A 17,209-nucleotide genomic window follows, 5' to 3' on the forward strand; every position below is an offset into this window, starting at 1 on the left:
TAATGGGAACCTTATTGAGAGTATGGGTGAAAACCAGGGGACCTGGAGAAGTGAAACTAAGACCCCTTAACAATTCTTGCATTGCTTCTCAGTGTTGGGCTTGTACATTCTTACACATACCACTCACCTCTCACTCCAGTTAGGAGCAGAGGTGAGTTAGACAGAAACCCACACAGCAGCTCCATCCGATCTTAGCCATTCATAGGGTGCCAATCATTGTAATTAGCACAGAATCACTGCAATAAGGAATTTTTAAAAGACTAATTCCAACTTGGTCTCAAACTCAAACTACTTTTCTTTAATATGTTTGGGGGGAAAAAGTCCTTGTAAATCTTTACATGACACCACGGAGCAGACTGGTTTAAGGGCATAAAAGGCAGTTACTCAGAGAAGGTAAAGATTTTCCAGCAGGTCTGCTGAAGCAGGTGTAAGATGGGGTAGCCAGACACATAAATCCATGTAATGTAGATGGGAAAGAACTAACAAGATATCTAAACAACAGGTAGAGAGGCAACCAGAATCAAGCGTGGAGGGATTAGCAAATGAAGGGGTAGCGAGTGAGCATCCCTGCTTCCGTTTGCTTCCAGGGATAAAACAAGCCAAAGATGGTGTCACATTTTCCCACCTCTCCAGCCTGCTAGTACATTCGCTAGGGCTGTACAAAAGAAGAAAATTAGGTCCTTTCTCTGTATGCTAATATATAGGCTTGTGAGACAGGAGCTCAGGAAATATCTACATGGGTTTAAATGCATCAAACTTCTCCAAAATTACATTGTAGATAATTTCACAACATATCAGCTAGTCAGGTACATAATATTGTGTCTACCCATAACCAGATTAAGTAACAATAACAGCTCTAGCAAGCTCTTAAATGGTTATAAAAAGTTTGAGGTCCAAAGCCAAAAATTCAGCCAGAATGTTTCCAGTCTCTGGACACTGACCTTTGTTTCATAGATGCCAAGGCCAGAGAGGACCATTGAGATCATTCAGTCTGACCTCCAGGATAACACAGGCCTCAGAATTTCCCAGAAATACTCAACAAGCCAGCCTGCTGATGCTTTGCTCCAGTGGAATAGTAATTGTAAAATCATGTGCATAAACTGCCACTGGGGATAGAGAAGAAACAAAAGAGAAGGACAGATAAATGTGTAGACCATAAAATTAAAGGTGGGAGAAAATCAGAAAGGAAGGTCAAGAGAAAGGAAACAGTTTTGGTTTCTAAATATAAAAAAAACTAGAGACTATAAATAAAAGGAAACAAATTTAAAGTGAGTGGACAGACCTAATTGTCCTCTCACTAATCCACACGTAAAACTGCATTAACTCTACTCACACTAACTGAATTATTCCTAATCTACAGTATACCATGGACAAATGGGACCAAACCTGGGATCTCTGGAGCTTAGTGCACGAGCCTCTGCCACATCACCAATAGCCAGCTGGCTCTCAGCTAAAGCTGCAGAGGAGACTCATTCTCTCTCTCTGTAAGTGGTTTAAGTGCCACTTCATGGGACAGCGAACCACTCCCATTAGGTGTGGGGGTTACAACAGCAGCATGAGATCAAAATTGGAAATAGTTTCCTTTCTAAACACTGGGCCAATCTTGCAAGCATTCTACACGCAGAACTCTTAACAGAAGACAAAGCAAACTTTTGTATGTCAAGCTCTTGCAGGATTGGACCTGTGGTTTTGCCTCAGAGCTTGCAGTTTTAAGTCCGTCTCCCCCCCTCCCTTTAATCCAATATGTTCCACTTTACAACTATAGCGGTCACAGCTAATTAAAATGTCAAAATTGCTTGGCCTAACAAGTTTGCATTTTATATAAGCTACTGTTTGTACATGCAACAATAATAAATAATTTTACCAAAAAGTGATTCACACTAAGACTCTATGACCTACTATCATTAACTGGAACAAATGTGACGTAAACCACTATCTGGGTAATTCTCAGACTATAAACCTTCCTTCTTTCCCCTCCTCCCCCGAGCATAGATGAAAGACATTCACAGACTGGAAATGAAATTTCTCCATTTCTGACTGACAAAAGGTACCATGAAGTAAATGCCCATTTGTACTGAGACATGTTTGGGATGAACTTTTTACTACCACTTGACAATGTTTCCACTGGGGCTTGTAATAAACTACTAAGGCAGTTTAACACTAAAACTACACTACTAGTGGTTTTATAACCTGCAGCTGCGGTGTGGTAAGAAGAATGCCATCTCCTATAATTTGCACCTAAACCTGTAATGTCAGCCTTTTATGTGCATCACATGCTCTCTGTGATTCAAATACAGACTTATCCCAAAAAAGGAATCACTGCTAGTCTACATATGTGATTTTATAACACCTCACTTAATATTTCTCCCCCCAACCAAACACACCAGCAGCAGAAGTGGAGCAATGGGGCCCAGTTTGCCGTCTTCCCCCCCATCACCACCACTGCATTGCTCCCCTTCCTGCCAGTAAGGGGTGGGACAGTCCTACCCCTCCCGTGAGCAATCTGCCAGGAGAGCAGTGAGCTAGTACCACGTTCCTCCACTTCCCTCGCCACTGCCAGTAAGTGCACGGGAACCGAACCCCTGCTGCGGGTGCCAGACCCCCCTGCTTGTTTTCTTGGATGCCCAGAGACTCTGGCCCTACTAGCTGCTGACTGGCTCCAGCCCATGACAGTGGGAGCACATGCCCCCTCATGCCCCTCTATGACTCTCCTCTGACTGTTAAAGCAGTCCTACCCTCCCTCCCCCAGCAGCCCAGGTATCACTCCAGCAGGGAGGGAGAGAGCCAAGGAAACAGGCTTCAGCATGCACGTTTGTGGGCATGCACATGAGGGTTGCAAGGTATCTGGTTTCCACTGGAACGTCTGGTTGAAAAAAAGAGGGACTCGGGTGGTGCTGATCAGCACTGCCAAGAGACCCTGCCATTAAAAGTCCAGTCAGTGGTGCAGCAGGTGCCCAAGGCTCAGGCATAAGAACAGCCATACTGGGTCAGACCAAAGATCCATCTAGCCCAGTATCCGGTCTTCTGACAGTGGCCAATGCCAGATGCCCCAGAGGGACTGAACAGAACAGGGAATCTTCAAGCAATCCGACGAGGAGTCCTGTGGCACCTTATAGACTAACTGCAGTGTAGGAGCATAAGCTTTCGTGGGCAAAGACCCACTTCATTTGCTGCATCTGACGAAGTGGGTCTTTGCCCACGAAAGCTTATGCTCCTACGCTGCAGTTAGTCTATAAGGTGCCACAGGACTCCTCGTCGCTTTTGCAGATTCAGACTAACACGGCTACCCCTCTGATACTTCAAGCAATCCCTCTCCCATCACCCATTCCCAGCCTCTGACAGAAGTTAGGGACACCATTCCCACCCATCCTGACTAATAGCCATTGATGGATCTAACCTCCATGAATATATCTAGTTCCTTCTTGAACCCCGTTAAAGTTCTTCACTTCACAACATCCTCTTGCAAGGAGTTTCACAGGTTGCTTGTGTGCTGTATGTAGAAAAACTTCCTTTTGTTTGTTTTAAATCTGCTACCTATTAATTTCATTTGGTGGCCCCCTAGTTCTTATGTTACAGGAACCAGTAAATAACTTTACCTTATTCTTTTTCTCCATACGGGTCATGATTTTATAGTCCTCTATCATATCCCCCTTTAGTCTCCGCTTTTCTAAGCTGAAAAGTCCCAGTCTTTTTAATCTTTCTTCAGATGGCACATGTTCAAACCCCTAATTATTTGTTGTCCTTTTCTGAATCTTTTCTCATGCTAATATATCTTTGAGATAAGGCGACTATATCTATATGCAGAACTCAAGATGTGTGCGTAACATGGTTTTATATAGAGGCAATAGGATATTCTCAGTTTTATTTTTTATCCCTTTTTTTAAATGATTCCTAACATTGTTTGCTTTTTTGGTTGCCGCCGCACATTGAGTGGATGTTTTCAGAGAACTGTGCACAATGACTCCAAGATCTCTCTAGATTAGTTATACCTAAATTAGTCCCCATCATATTGTATGTAGAGTTGGAATTATTTTTTCAAAAATGTATCACTTTGCATTTATCAATATTAAATTTCATTTGCCATTTTGTTGCCCAATCACTTAGTTTGGTGAGATCTTTTTGAAGCTCTTCACAGTCTGCTTTGGTCTTCACTATCTTGAGCAGTTTAGTATCATCTGCAAATTTTGCCACCTCATTATTTACCCCTTTCTCCAGATCATTTATAAATAGGTTAATTAGGATAGGTCCCAATACGGACCCTCGGGGGACCCCGCTAGTTACCTCTCTCCATTCTGAAGACTGACCATTTATTCCTACCCTCTGCTACCTGTCTTAACCAGTTATCAATCCATGAGAGGATCTTCCCTCTTATCCCATAACAACTTATTTTACCTAAGAGCCTTTGATAAGGGACCTTGTCAAAGGCTTTCCGGAAATCTAAGTACACTATATCTACTGGATCCCCCTTGTCCACATGTTTGTTGACCCTCTCAAAGAACTCTAGTAGATTAGTAAGGCAGGATTTCCCTTTACAGAAGCCATGTTGACTTTCCCCCAACAAACTGTGTTCATCTATATGTCTGACAAGTCTATTCTTTACTATAGTTTCCACTAATTTGCCCAATATTCGCGTTGGACTTACTGATCTCAGACTCCCTACCCTCCCTAGCTCCATGCAGTTCCCAGAAGCGGCCACCAGATCGCTGTGGCCCTTAGGTACAGGAAGGCTCTGCACACTGCTACCGCCCCACCCCCTCCCCAACAGGTGCTGGCACCACACCTACCATTGGCTGAGAACTACAACCAATGGGAGCTGAGATGGTGGTGCCTGCAGGTGTGAGCATGTAGAGCCTCCTTGTGAGTAGGGGCCACAAGAACCCGGTGGCTACTTCGTGGAGCCACAGTAAGTGCTGCCAGGACTCCACAGCCTCTCATGCACCTAAGCTCCTTCCTAGAGCCTGAACAAGCTCTTAAGCATGTACATCACTGTGGCACTGAGGCTCATGAGATCTTATTTACCGTTGCTCATGCACAAATATTCAGGTTCTGCTAATTTTCATGCATGAAGTAATACCAGTAAGAAGAAAAAAAAGTGACACTCACTTAAAGCACGGGTACATGAAGTGAGGTGCCTGCTGATTGCATACAACATTGTGAGAGCCAAGTGCTCCTTCTGCATTCAATCAAAGTGCCGCTATGGTTCAATCAGCCCACTCTGCAAATTCTAGGTACGCAAGCAGACTTAGCAAAACTACTCTATCCCGAGAGACCATCTAGGTTACGACACTCTTGTGGCCCAATGAGGTACATCAATGAGGGGCAACATGTTCATTAGCTTAGGATTTGTTCTCCCTATTGAAGACCAATCAGAGGAAAGGCCTTTCTATTTGTGCAAACTTCCACTAATCTGATGTTTCTTTAAGGCAGGGTAGGGAACCTCCGGCCCATGAACCACACGTGGTTCATCTGGGTTACCCACTGGCCAGCTGCCTGACTGTTTACCTGAGTGCCCGCAGGTATGTAGCCTTGCACTTCACTGTTCTGGGCCACTGGGAGCTGCAAGATTCCGTGTCTGAAGATGTTCTAATAAACAAGCCATCTGGTGGCCTGCCAGCAGCTAACCCTAACAAACCACATGAAGCTGGCATGCCAGAGGTTCCCCATCCCTGCTTTATGGGAAGGGAAGAAAGATCGTCATGCAAGGTATAGAACTCTGAATCACAAGGTCTCACGTGGGCTTTCCTAGCTCTGCCACAGACTTTCCATGTGATTTTGGAAAAGTCACTTAATCTCACTATGCTTCACTCTCCCACCTGTAAAATGGAGATGATAATTTCCTACCCTAGAGCACCCTCATTAATATTGTGAGGCACTCAGATATTCTGATAAGCAGTATAAAAATGCCAATAAAGAAGACAGACAGAAATGAGCAATACTCATTTCTAATCATGCATTTTTGGGCTTGGGTGTTAATTTTAACTACTTTACAGAAAACAATGTTAGGGACTAAACTTCCTGTCAGGTGGTGAGTACACTATGTGACTAGCATCTTGACTAAAAACATACTAGCTCTGGCCATCAGAGAGAGGAATTGGGCCCTAAGCACACACAAATCTACTGAACAAGCCTCTGTGACAGGCCTAAAAATTTATGCTGCCCTCTGGGCTACATGCATGTGACTCCTCACTAAGTCAGTCTACCCACGGGACAGTTCAGTCAGTAGGCAAAGCCATAAAAGAGAAAGAACAATGGAGTTCCAAGGCAATTCATAAGCAAGCAATGCCGGGCAACTCCTTTATCCTCAGTGCCATCCATATGTACCCCACCAGAGCCAAACAGCTTGTGGAATTTACTACAGCCCCAGAGCTCACATAACACACAACAGTTCTTGATCAGGACTGCTTGGGTGGTTTTTTTTTTTTTTTTTTTAAACTAAACAGGAGTCTAACCTGGGTATGTTAACAGGCAGGGGGGGAAACTCGCACTTGTCACCTCCAATCACTAGAGTGTACCAGAAGGAGGAGGATATCAAAAGCAATACAGAGGATCACCACCACTGCACAGATGGACAGACTGTTTCCCTCCCCAACCCATCAAAGGAAGAGTCCTTTCCCCTATCTACCCAACCAGACATCTATTTACATGGCCATCATCACCATAGCATCCGAGTTCCTACCCTGATAAATCACTGGTAGTTTGAGACACCTGACAGCATGGGTGGGTTGAGCCTCCCTGTTTGTCCAACTGGTCAGTCAGTAGCCTTCCCTGTCAGCATGTGGCCCCTTTCAAATTCTGCCTTGAAATAAGAATCTACAGGCAGTCCCCAGGTTACGTACAAGATAGGGACTGTAGGTTTGTTCTTAAGTTGAATCTGTATGTAAGTCGGAACTGGCGTCAGCCGCTGCTGAAACTGACCGCCAGTTCTGACTTACATACAGAATCAACTTAAGAACCCCAGGCGTCCCCAAGTCAGCTGCTGCTGAAACTGATCAGCAGCTGATTCCAGGAAGCCCGGGGCAGAGCAACTCCGCCTGGGGCTTCTTGTAGTCAGCGCTGGTCAGTTTCAGCAGAAGCTGACTTGGGGACGCCTGGGGCAGAGCAGCTGGGGTGCTGCTGGGTTGCTCCAGTAGCGCCGCTCCTCGGTGCTACTAGACCAACCCAGCAGCACCCCATCTGCTCTGCCCCAGGCGTCCTGATTCAGCCGCTGCTGAAACTGACCAGCAGCGGCTGAATCAGGACCTGGGGCAGAGCAGCTGGGGTGCTGCCGGGTTGGTCCAGTAGTGCCCAGAGCGGCCAATCGGCAGCGCCCCAGCTGCTCTGCCCCAGAGTCCAAAACAAAAGCCTGGTCTGCTGGGGGGGGGGGGAGAAGCACACTAGCTGCGCCCCCCCCCCCCCCAGCAGACCAGGGACACGGGGAGCAGAGCCGCAGCGGCAGCGGGGTGCCACGCCTCTGAGGCTTTGCTCTGGCAAAGCCTCAGAGGCGCGGGACCCCGCCGCGGCTGCGGCTTCAGTCCGGGTGCCTGTGGTCTGCTGGGGACGGTCCCCAGCAGACCACAGGCACCCAGACTGAAGCGGCAGCAGCGGCGGTTCCCCGCGCTTCTGAGGCTTTGCTCTGGCAAAGCCTCAGAAGCGCAGGAACCCGCCCGGTGCCCCTGGTCTGCTGGAGACGGTCTCCAGCAGACCAGGGGCACCGGAGCAGCTTACGAACGGGGCTCTCTCGCCCTGACCTCTGTCGTAAGTCGGGGACTGCCTGTACTGTTAGGATCAGGGACTTGCACAGTTAAACTTCTAACGTCACTCCCACAAGCCTCATTGCAAACACACACATGGCAGCTGGGCAAGGTGATTCCATACACTAGGAAAAGACCACATTTGGACAGCTCAGCCTTCGTGGCTGCACAGCTGAGGAAGACAGAGCCAAACTTAAAAGAAGGGCTAACTTTGGAGAAGAACTAAATATAAATGCTAGATAACATTTTTAGAGAAGTAAATCATGTACATTTATTAACTGTTACACAAAGATATAGTTTACTTCTCTAAAAAAGTTTTTTAATCTTACAAGTACTAATTTAAGATTCAAGGCAAACCTCTAATTATTGATTCTTAGTTACACTAGGAAATTACCTCATCTTAGTCTTAAAATTCTATTTATAAGCCTAATAATCTCATTATTGATTACTGTGAGTGTATTCTAATTATAAATCCATTACCTACCCAACAAAGAAATAAGATCAATATGCACATAAATGAAAAAGGAACTTAAATGCATACATTAATGCCATTTCAGCTAGCACTATTTTATACACTGCCTAAGCCCATGCTACAACGTTAACAATAATATGATAAACCTTTTTCAATTAACATAGTTGATTTGACACTATGTTCTGTAGAGCGGCAATAAATTCCATTAAATATACATATAAAATGAATGAGAAGTCTAGGCATTCTAGCTACATCCTAAAAATTCTCTATTTTTTTTTTTAATTCAAGTCCTGAACAGTCAATTTATTATTGCTTTCAACAACAAAAAGGAAGAGACGGTCTACTACTGTGGTGTTTCTGTCCATGTTTCATGGCGCTGATAAATATCATAGCATTCCACCAGTCAGGGATGTGATGGTTCCATTGCTTAGGTGCTGCGACAAAAGTGTATTTTATGGGCCTTTTAAAAAGCATGAGGAGGATTCAAGCCCCATATTAGACAAATGAAACAATTGTGTCCCATCTATAAAGTCTTTTCTCCCATCAAGTGCATCCACCATCCAGGCTCAAGACTATTTAGTTGAGTCCTCACAAGTCTGAAAGATTTTTCCCTGCACAAATCACTGAGGTAAAAGCTAATGATTTTCAGAGGAACCTTTAAATCCATCTAGATTATTATACTGCACTCATCTCTGAGGAAAGGTGCCTACTGGAGACTAATCTTAGGAGTCAACTTCCAGATATCCATAAGCTTATAAATAGTAGTTATATACCAGTTATGAGCACACAAGTCAGAGGGAGAAGACAAAGGAGAAAAGAAGTGAAAGGGCTTTTCCAAACTCATGTATGAGCCATTAAAACCACCAAACAGCTAAGATAAAATGGTCCCATTTTCAAGCTCCATTTATCCATCTAACAAAAGCATTATTACTGCTGGGACAGGAGTGTCAGAAACAAAAATAGACAAGACTAGGGTTTTTTGAAAAAAAGTGGCCTTTTTTTTCAAAAAAAACCTTCCCCTGCATCTAGACTGTGGCTGCATTTTCAAAAGTAAATCAAAAGAACGTGGCAGTTTTTTCGACTGCGGAAAACCTCATCTTATGAGAAATAATACCTTTCTCGAAAGTGCTTTCGAAAAAAGGCGCTATGTAATGCAAACTGTGCTTTTTCGAAAGTACTGGTTGTAGTCTAGACACTTTTTTGAAAGAGGCTTTTTCAGTAGTTTTTTTTTTCCCCCTGAAAAGCCTCTAGATGTAGCCTAAGAGAACAAAAAGCTAAACAGTGGCCTTCAGACACATTCTGTTCTCTTTTATTATTAAATAAAGTGGCATTTGATGACCTAAAAGGTCCAGACTCAGAAGATGAATTTCTTTCTCATGGAGGAAAAATTGTCAAAAAAAGGGAATGGCATGTTCTAATTAAATGCAATAATTAGTTGATCAGAGGATCATAAAGGAGAATACAAGTAGTACAAATATCCCATGACAAAACAGAAGACATGGAAATTGAATGAACACGAACGGTGAAGGTCCCTGTCAAATCAGTTCAGCAAAGGAAGTGCATAGTTACAGTCTGCTGGGTGAGAAGAGAAAGATTCTTCATGCGGATGTACATTTTATGATACACTTGCTGAGTAGGCCAAGGATCCATGGAGCTGAATTTCTGGCTGTTGAGATTAGAAAAAGAAAAAAGCCCTAACCGAACACACTTGACTAATTCCCATGAAGCCATTGCAGAAATGGAAACAACTCCAAGGTTCAAAATTCAACCCTAAAAGTAAATGCTGAAAGTTTGAAGGCAGGTACCTTTACTCGCAACAGGAGACATGACTAAGACACAAATTAGGTGAATTTTATTTGCACGGGATATTCCATAATCCCTAACATCCACTTCTCTTAAATCTGCACTTGATAACAGCATGCTGAGTTCTTTATTAGTGCTTGTCGTCGTGATTGTCAACAAAGACTAGTATGGACTTGTTTCTTTAGGCTTGAATAATAATTGCTTAGCCTAGAGGAGTGAAAGGATCAAATTGGTGCTTTTTTGGAGGGGAACTTGCATATCCTATCTAGGTAGAAAGATGTGTCAGCAACTATACACTTGGGATACGTCTACACTGGCCCCTTTTCCGGAAGGGGCATGTAAATTTCACCTATCGTAGTAGGGAAATCCGCGGGGGATTTAAATATCCCCCGCGGCATTTAAATAAAAATGTCCGCCGCTTTTTTCCGGCTTTTAAAAAAGCCGGAAAAGAGCGTCTACACTGGCCCCGATCCTCCGGAAAAAGCGTCCTTTTCCGGAGGCTCTTATTCCTACTTTGGAATACTTTGGAATTCCTTACTAGGAATAAGAGCCTCCGGAAAAGGGCGCTTTTTCCGGAGGATCGGGGCCAGTGTAGACACTCTTTTCCGGCTTTTTTAAAAGCCGGAAAAAAGCGGCGGACATTTTTATTTAAATGCCGCGGGGGATATTTAAATCCCCCGCGGATTTCCCTACTACGATAGGTGAAATTTACATGCCCCTTCCGGAAAAGGGGCCAGTGTAGACGAGCCCTTGGTGTCTGGTGAAAGTGAGTGGAGTCCCCTTCAAGTACAGATTGAACCTCTATGGTCTGGGACTCTGTTCCTGCAACATCTGTTGTCTAACAGGACTGGAGAGCCCTTGGACCAGCAGAGCCCCACCACAGTGGAACCCCAGCAACCCAGGGACTGTGGCAACCCAGGCAGCCTTGGAATCTCAGGGGCAGTGCAGGTGGTCATGGAGCCTCAGGGGCAGTGTGACCCCAGGGGCCACAATGACCCCAGAGAGGCAGAGCCCTGGTGACCCCGGCAGACCCAGAGTGGCAGAGCCCCACCAGCCCTGCTGGTCCCGGGGCAGCAGCAGCCCTGTGGCAGTCCAGAGCTTTGCTGTCAGGAGGGGAGCCCTCCTCAGTCTTCTGATGGTCGCCAGGCTCTCCTGGGGTCCATACTAAAGAAGTGGAATTTATCTCCCCTGGTCCAGCAAACTCCCTCATTCAGCACCAGTCAGATCAAGGGTGCCAGACAAGGGAGGTCTGACCTGTATTGGACAGGGAGGCCTGTATTTGTATGGTTTGTTTAGGGTTGAATTTTGAACCTATTACAATCAGACAAATTGATGGTGTACTTTCCCCTAAAAATGAAAATATCAGACGACAGCAGACAAAATAAAATATTTAACATTTTTTCAAGATAACTTCATAATTTTGGAGGAATCTGAATCATGATTTTTTGGATGTGGTATTGGCAAGAATATTAACCCACTACCATCCTTTGCTTTTGGTGTTTATTGAAGATGCACACTTCTGACATTGCAACACCCCCAATGATCTACTATGACAGCATCAAGAAGGGAGATTTTTTCCTACTAGAGATCAGGTTCCTATCTTGGAACACTGAACAACCTGGGCCAATAAAGGTCAGTTACAGAGCTATCAAAAAGACTAAATATTCACTGATAAATGTCCTATTGAAAGGATTTGTAATGTACAACACTAAAAGCTGGAAAATAAGTTTGAAAATACAGGAATGACCAACAGTTGATTTTTTTTAAGTAATTTCACCAAGAAAATGTGTCATCACCATCATTATAAAACAGAACAAAAGAAAACCAGTTAAGGGCTAAATTTTGCCTTTAGATGTATTCACTTGAATAGGACTGACGTTTGTAAGAGACTCTTGCCTGAGAATTCCAAGATAAACATTGAACTGTTATTAAAATAACTGGGCCAGATTCTCAGATGGGATAAATCAGCATAGTTCCTTTGACTTCCATGAACCTATACTGATTTACAGCAGCTGAGGATCTGGCCATGTCTGGCTTGATCTAGCAAGGTACTTCAACACATACGTAACTTTAGAGAGGTGAATAATTCCATTGACTTCAATCCGACTACCATGTTAGCAGGGTTGCCAAGTTTGGTTTTATTCCTGGACGTTTCATCATATAACAATCTTTAATAAAATATTAATCTTTAATTCCTGGACATTCCAGGACAGTCTTAGAGAGTGCACAATCCTGACTGTTAAGTGTATGCTTACATACCTTGCTGACCAGGATCCTATATTTAGTTATTTCATTTTGCAGGTTGCTTCTATTTTTCTAATAGTCCATTTTTCAGAATATTGGTGTATTAAGACTCCCCAAATGAGCTAGTTGTTGTTTTTTTTTAAATCGCTGTAGAGCCACAATAAATACATCTGACTTCCATGGCAATACTGCCGATTGACATCAGAGTAACAGATAGGGGTGTGTGCACACAAGTGTGTGTGGGCGCGTGTTCCACGCACCCCTGAAAATCCACCCCCTGTAGGTTGCAAACTTATTAGCCTTTCTATAACTACAATATTATACATCAGTGTTTTAGAAGGCAGAGTGTCCTGCGGAACTTGGAGCTCAGTCAGTTGAAACTACCAAACCAACTTAGACACTGATTATGTACAAGGACGTAGATGAATATAAAGTAGTATGCCAAACTGAATCTGAAACCTGTCCAGAGGCAATAGCTCCAGTCTTGCAAAATCTGCTGCAGGATATTTAAATAATCACCAGGGCTGTGTCTACACTGGGCCACTTATTCCAGAAAATCAGCCGCTTTTCCGGAATAAGCTGCGAGCTGTCTACACTGGCCCTTGAATTTCCGGAAAAGCAACGATGCTCTACTGTACAAAATCAGCCGCTATTCCGGAAAAACTATTCTGCTCCTGCTCGGGCATAAGTCCTTATTCCGGAACACTGTTCCGGAAAAGGGCCAATGTAGACAGCCCAGTAGTCTTTTCCGGAAAAAAGCCCCAATCGCGAAAATGGCGATCGGGGCTGTTTTCCGGAAAAGCGTGTCTACATTGGCCACAGACGCTTTTCCGGAAAAAGGGCTTTTCCGGAAAAGCAGCCTGCCAATGTAGACACTCCTTTTCCGGAAAAACTGAAAACGGAATAGTATTCCATTTTAAGCATTTCCGGAAATTCATGCCAGTGTAGACACAGCCCAGTAGTCTTCAAGTTGCCTAAATCTCATCTAAATGGGGACTCCTCCAGCAACACGATGAGGTATTGATTGTGGTAGCAAGTTGTTAGGTTTTTTTAAAAAACAAAAAAAACCAAGAAGAGTGTCTCCAATACAGCAAGCAACTTTTAGTCTATTTTCTTGGGGGGGGGGTCTTTTAATGACCAATACAAATGGCCATACAAAATTGGTAACTGATACTCTTTTGAAGGTAACAAGCATCTCTATGTGGCATTTCTTCCCCCTCAAGACAAACATCGTTCTAGAGAGATTCATACAATACAGAAATTTAAAAAGAATATTTGTATTCAGAGTCAAAAATACAATGTTTTTAATGGTCAGAAAGCAACATATTAACATCCCAAACAGCCTTTTTCTGTGGTAGTAACTGTCCTACAATAAATTAAACTTCAGAGTTCCTATTTCACTACCTACGTTGTACAAACAACTGCCAGTGCATTCAGCAGGGCTCCTGAAGTTCAGCATGATACTCAGAATCATGAGGCAAACTCATCCATGGTACAGCCCCCTGAAGCTTATGGAGTTACATCATGGATGAATATGGCCCCCTTTTTTAAAAATTTTATATATATATATTTTTTAAGCACGGATACCAGGTGTGTGAGAGTTAAGGTCACCATCTGTTACATGCAAAGCTGAAATGTGTGCAAACAGATTTGCAAAAAGGTTGTTCTACCACTTGATAGCAAAAGCAAATTAACTTACATATGCTGGGAAAACACCATCATTTTAAAACGCCTTTCAACTCTAGCTTCTTGAGACATGGGTCAAATCAGTTTGAGCCAATTTCCTAAAAAACTAATCTTTTTATACAAGTTGCCAGTACTTACTAGACAAGCTTGAGGAAGAAAGCTGTTCACTCTGGAGATACTCCACATCCCCTCAAGATATTGCTGAGCCTGAATAGTCACTGAGCTCAAAGCACCACTGAGGCCGCTGGGAGCCACAGTTACTTGAACACTGGAGTTTGGAAAACCGCTTGTGCCTTGAGGCCATCCAAGTCCCTTCTTTCTCTCTGTCCCCGAGAAAAGACTTGTTGATTTCCCAGACTGCCTACCCACCTGCCCAGCAACAAGAGGCAAGTCCCTTTGGGAGGACACAGTCACCATCCTTGGTAAGACACTGGTCACTGCTGCAGAGCTTTGGGGGAGGCTGGGTACTTCTTGATAGCTGGCTTGATTAAGGGTGTGGATCATTTGAATGGCTTCCTGCTTCAGCTGATTCAGGTGAGTGGCACAAATTTCACATCTGCTCTCTCCTTCATTCCTGTTTTTCTGTAAATGGTCAGGCACTTGAAGCTTGTCAAAAATTAAAGCTGATAATCTTGGGTCCTAAACAGAAAAAAAAATAGAAAAAAAGATAAATAAGTCCAAGACAAATACAGGAAAAGGAAATAGTCTACAACTCACTCTTCATCTTTAGTGGTAATTACAGTGTAGGTATCTTTACTAACTCTTAGGCTTCAGCTGAGCACCCTGGCGGACTCACAGCCCATAACTGATTAATCAGTCATAAGCAGATTCATTTGTATAATGCCCAGCATGAAAATTATTATCGGAGTTTAACAGTGGAACTTGTGTTGTGCTTGATAACTACTCATCTACTTACCCTCTTAATTAACTCTCCTTTTGAAATGGGCCCATGTTTTCCATGCTCAGCAACAATGTTGTTTCAAGTGCATACCCTACTCACATCATAATGCATTTCAAAGGCATGCAATCATCTTAAACCCATGAAAATTAGACCGTGCCACACTAAACAGATTAAAGCGTGACCTGGTAAATGTTTTGTGGTCCTTGCCCTCAGTGTTTAATAGTCAAGTAGCATCAGAAGTAGTTTACGTGATACTGACCACAGTTGGTTCCTCTGTTTCATTGACAACTTCATTACTAAAAATTGTGACCTAGACAGCATTTCTTACGTTATAACTGCTTTGATGAAAAATACAGCTGGAGCCTACCACTAACTTGAGAGGCGCTACCTTGGGCATGCCAAAAGGCGGATTTGAAAGCAACACCTATTTTGTTTCCACTGAATAAGATTTTCTCTCAAAAATCATTTCACACCTTAAAACCCATCACTATGCTTCCAGTTCAGAGATACAGTAACCTATCTCCTAAACCATGCAACTGCCTCTCCTCCCCCACAGAGCATGGTAAGGATCAGGGAAGAGATTAAACCCAGCTCTGTTGTAAATCTGCTACCAATACTTAATGCTGTGCAATGAAACTGACCAACTTCAAGCACTCATGTTGAGTTCTGCAGACAATTAAAGTTTTAATGAAAGATCACAAAGCAGACCAAGGTTTATTTGTTTAATTTTAAAAAAAGTGAAAACTATTTAATTTGCTTGTTAATGAGGAAGATAGACAAAGTTAGTAACCTAGCCACATAATATGTGCTTAGCATATACCCAGATTAGCAGTTTCCTTAAATGTGAAAACAACAAGTAGTCCTGTGGCACCATAGAGACAAACAAAAATACTAATATATATATATAAAATCACAAGCTAGTGGGCAGAACTCACTTCTTCAGAGAAGCTTCAGTGGGTCTGAAGAAGTGGGTTTTGCCCATGAAATCTCATGATACTATATATTAGTGGTCACCAACCAGTAGATCGTGGGACGTTTGACAGGTGATCCTGATGGTTTGGCTGGAAGGCTATCAAGTGCTGGCACTTCATCTGCCCCTCAGTACTGCCACGCTGCTTCTGCCCTCTACTCTGGAGGTGCCCCTCACCCCTGGGAGCCTCCAGCTTGCTGTGCAGGGCACAGGAAGAAGAGGAAAGGGGGGGTGCTGGTGTCAAGGTGTCCCTCCCTCCACCTTATACCCCATCTCCACAGAGCAGAGAGTTTGCTGGCTGCTTTTGGGAGTGGTACAGGGCCAGGGTAGGGGTGAGCCTGCCTTAGCCCCCTGTACCACCACCCAGAAGCCACCTGTGGTAAGTGGTGCCCAGCTGGAGCCTGCATTCCAAACCCGGCCCAGTCCTGAAACCCTCCTGCACCCAAACCTCTGGCCCCAGCCTCATAAAAGTGAACGAGGATGCGGGAGAGAGGGTGAAGTGAGCAGGGGTGGGCCCTTGGAGAAGGGACAGGTCAAGCGTGTTTGGATTCAAGGTAGATCCTATATTGCACTTAAATTCAAAAAGTGATCTCATGCTTAAAAAGGTTGGAGACCACTGCTATATATATTTGTTTTAGTTTCTAAGGTGCCACAGGACTACTCGTTTTTAAAGTTAGAGGAACACGGCTACCCCTCAGATTTTTAAAACATGCTACTTTATGCTAAGCTGAGATTGCTCTCAAGGAAATGAACATTTTATTGAAAGACCAACTTTTCATATTAATTATGATATGCATCAATAAATAATTTTTAAAAGTCCTGGCATTTATATTTTTCTTTGCTTATTATTCTCTTTTAACTGAGCTATTTCCCTGCAGTTTGAATATAAAAAGTCTGAAAACACTATTTAGCAACTCAAGCAGAATCTTGGACTTGATTTTATTATCTTCTGCTGGAGTGCTCTTGCAATCTTTTCTTAAAGATATCTCACCAAGTAAAACACTTAAACAATGAATAGTCTAGCAGCACTTTAAAGACTAACAAAACATGTAGATGGTATCATAAGCTTTCTTGGGCACAACCCACTTCTTGATAGAAGCTGTTAAGAATGTACTGTGCATCACACTGATCATTAGCTAATATAATGCTTTTTCCCCCCATTATGCTCCTAAATTATTTTCCCTTACATGAATATTAAATAACTGATATTTGTAAACCTTGGAAATTATAAAGTATTGGTGGCATAGCCTTACACTAGTACAGAGCTGGACAAAATATGGCCCCAGGGGCCAGATCCAGACCACAGACCACCCTGCTGGCACGCTCAGGCAGGTAGCTGCACAGTTTGAAGTTCAGTCCACACATCTCTCTGCTCTGCAGGAAGGGGGAAGCTTTGTGTGATC

At 43.5% G+C, this 17,209-nt stretch overlaps 1 protein-coding gene across 4 annotated transcripts in view; it reads right to left on the reverse strand.

The window, feature by feature from the left end:
- KIF26A (kinesin family member 26A) overlaps positions 1–17,209 on the reverse strand; it is a 150,419-nt gene that overhangs the window by 84,502 nt on the left and 48,708 nt on the right. For all 4 annotated transcript variants that reach the window (XM_075926463.1, XM_075926464.1, XM_075926465.1 and 1 more), the window contains one exon: positions 14,074–14,574. In XM_075926463.1, the coding sequence (XP_075782578.1) occupies positions 14,074–14,574 (501 nt within the window). The remainder of the gene's footprint in view (positions 1–14,073; positions 14,575–17,209) is intronic.

The sequence above is a fragment of the Pelodiscus sinensis genome, chromosome 4, assembly GCF_049634645.1.
Source record: "Pelodiscus sinensis isolate JC-2024 chromosome 4, ASM4963464v1, whole genome shotgun sequence".
In the NCBI taxonomy this organism is placed as follows: domain Eukaryota; kingdom Metazoa; phylum Chordata; order Testudines; family Trionychidae; genus Pelodiscus; species Pelodiscus sinensis.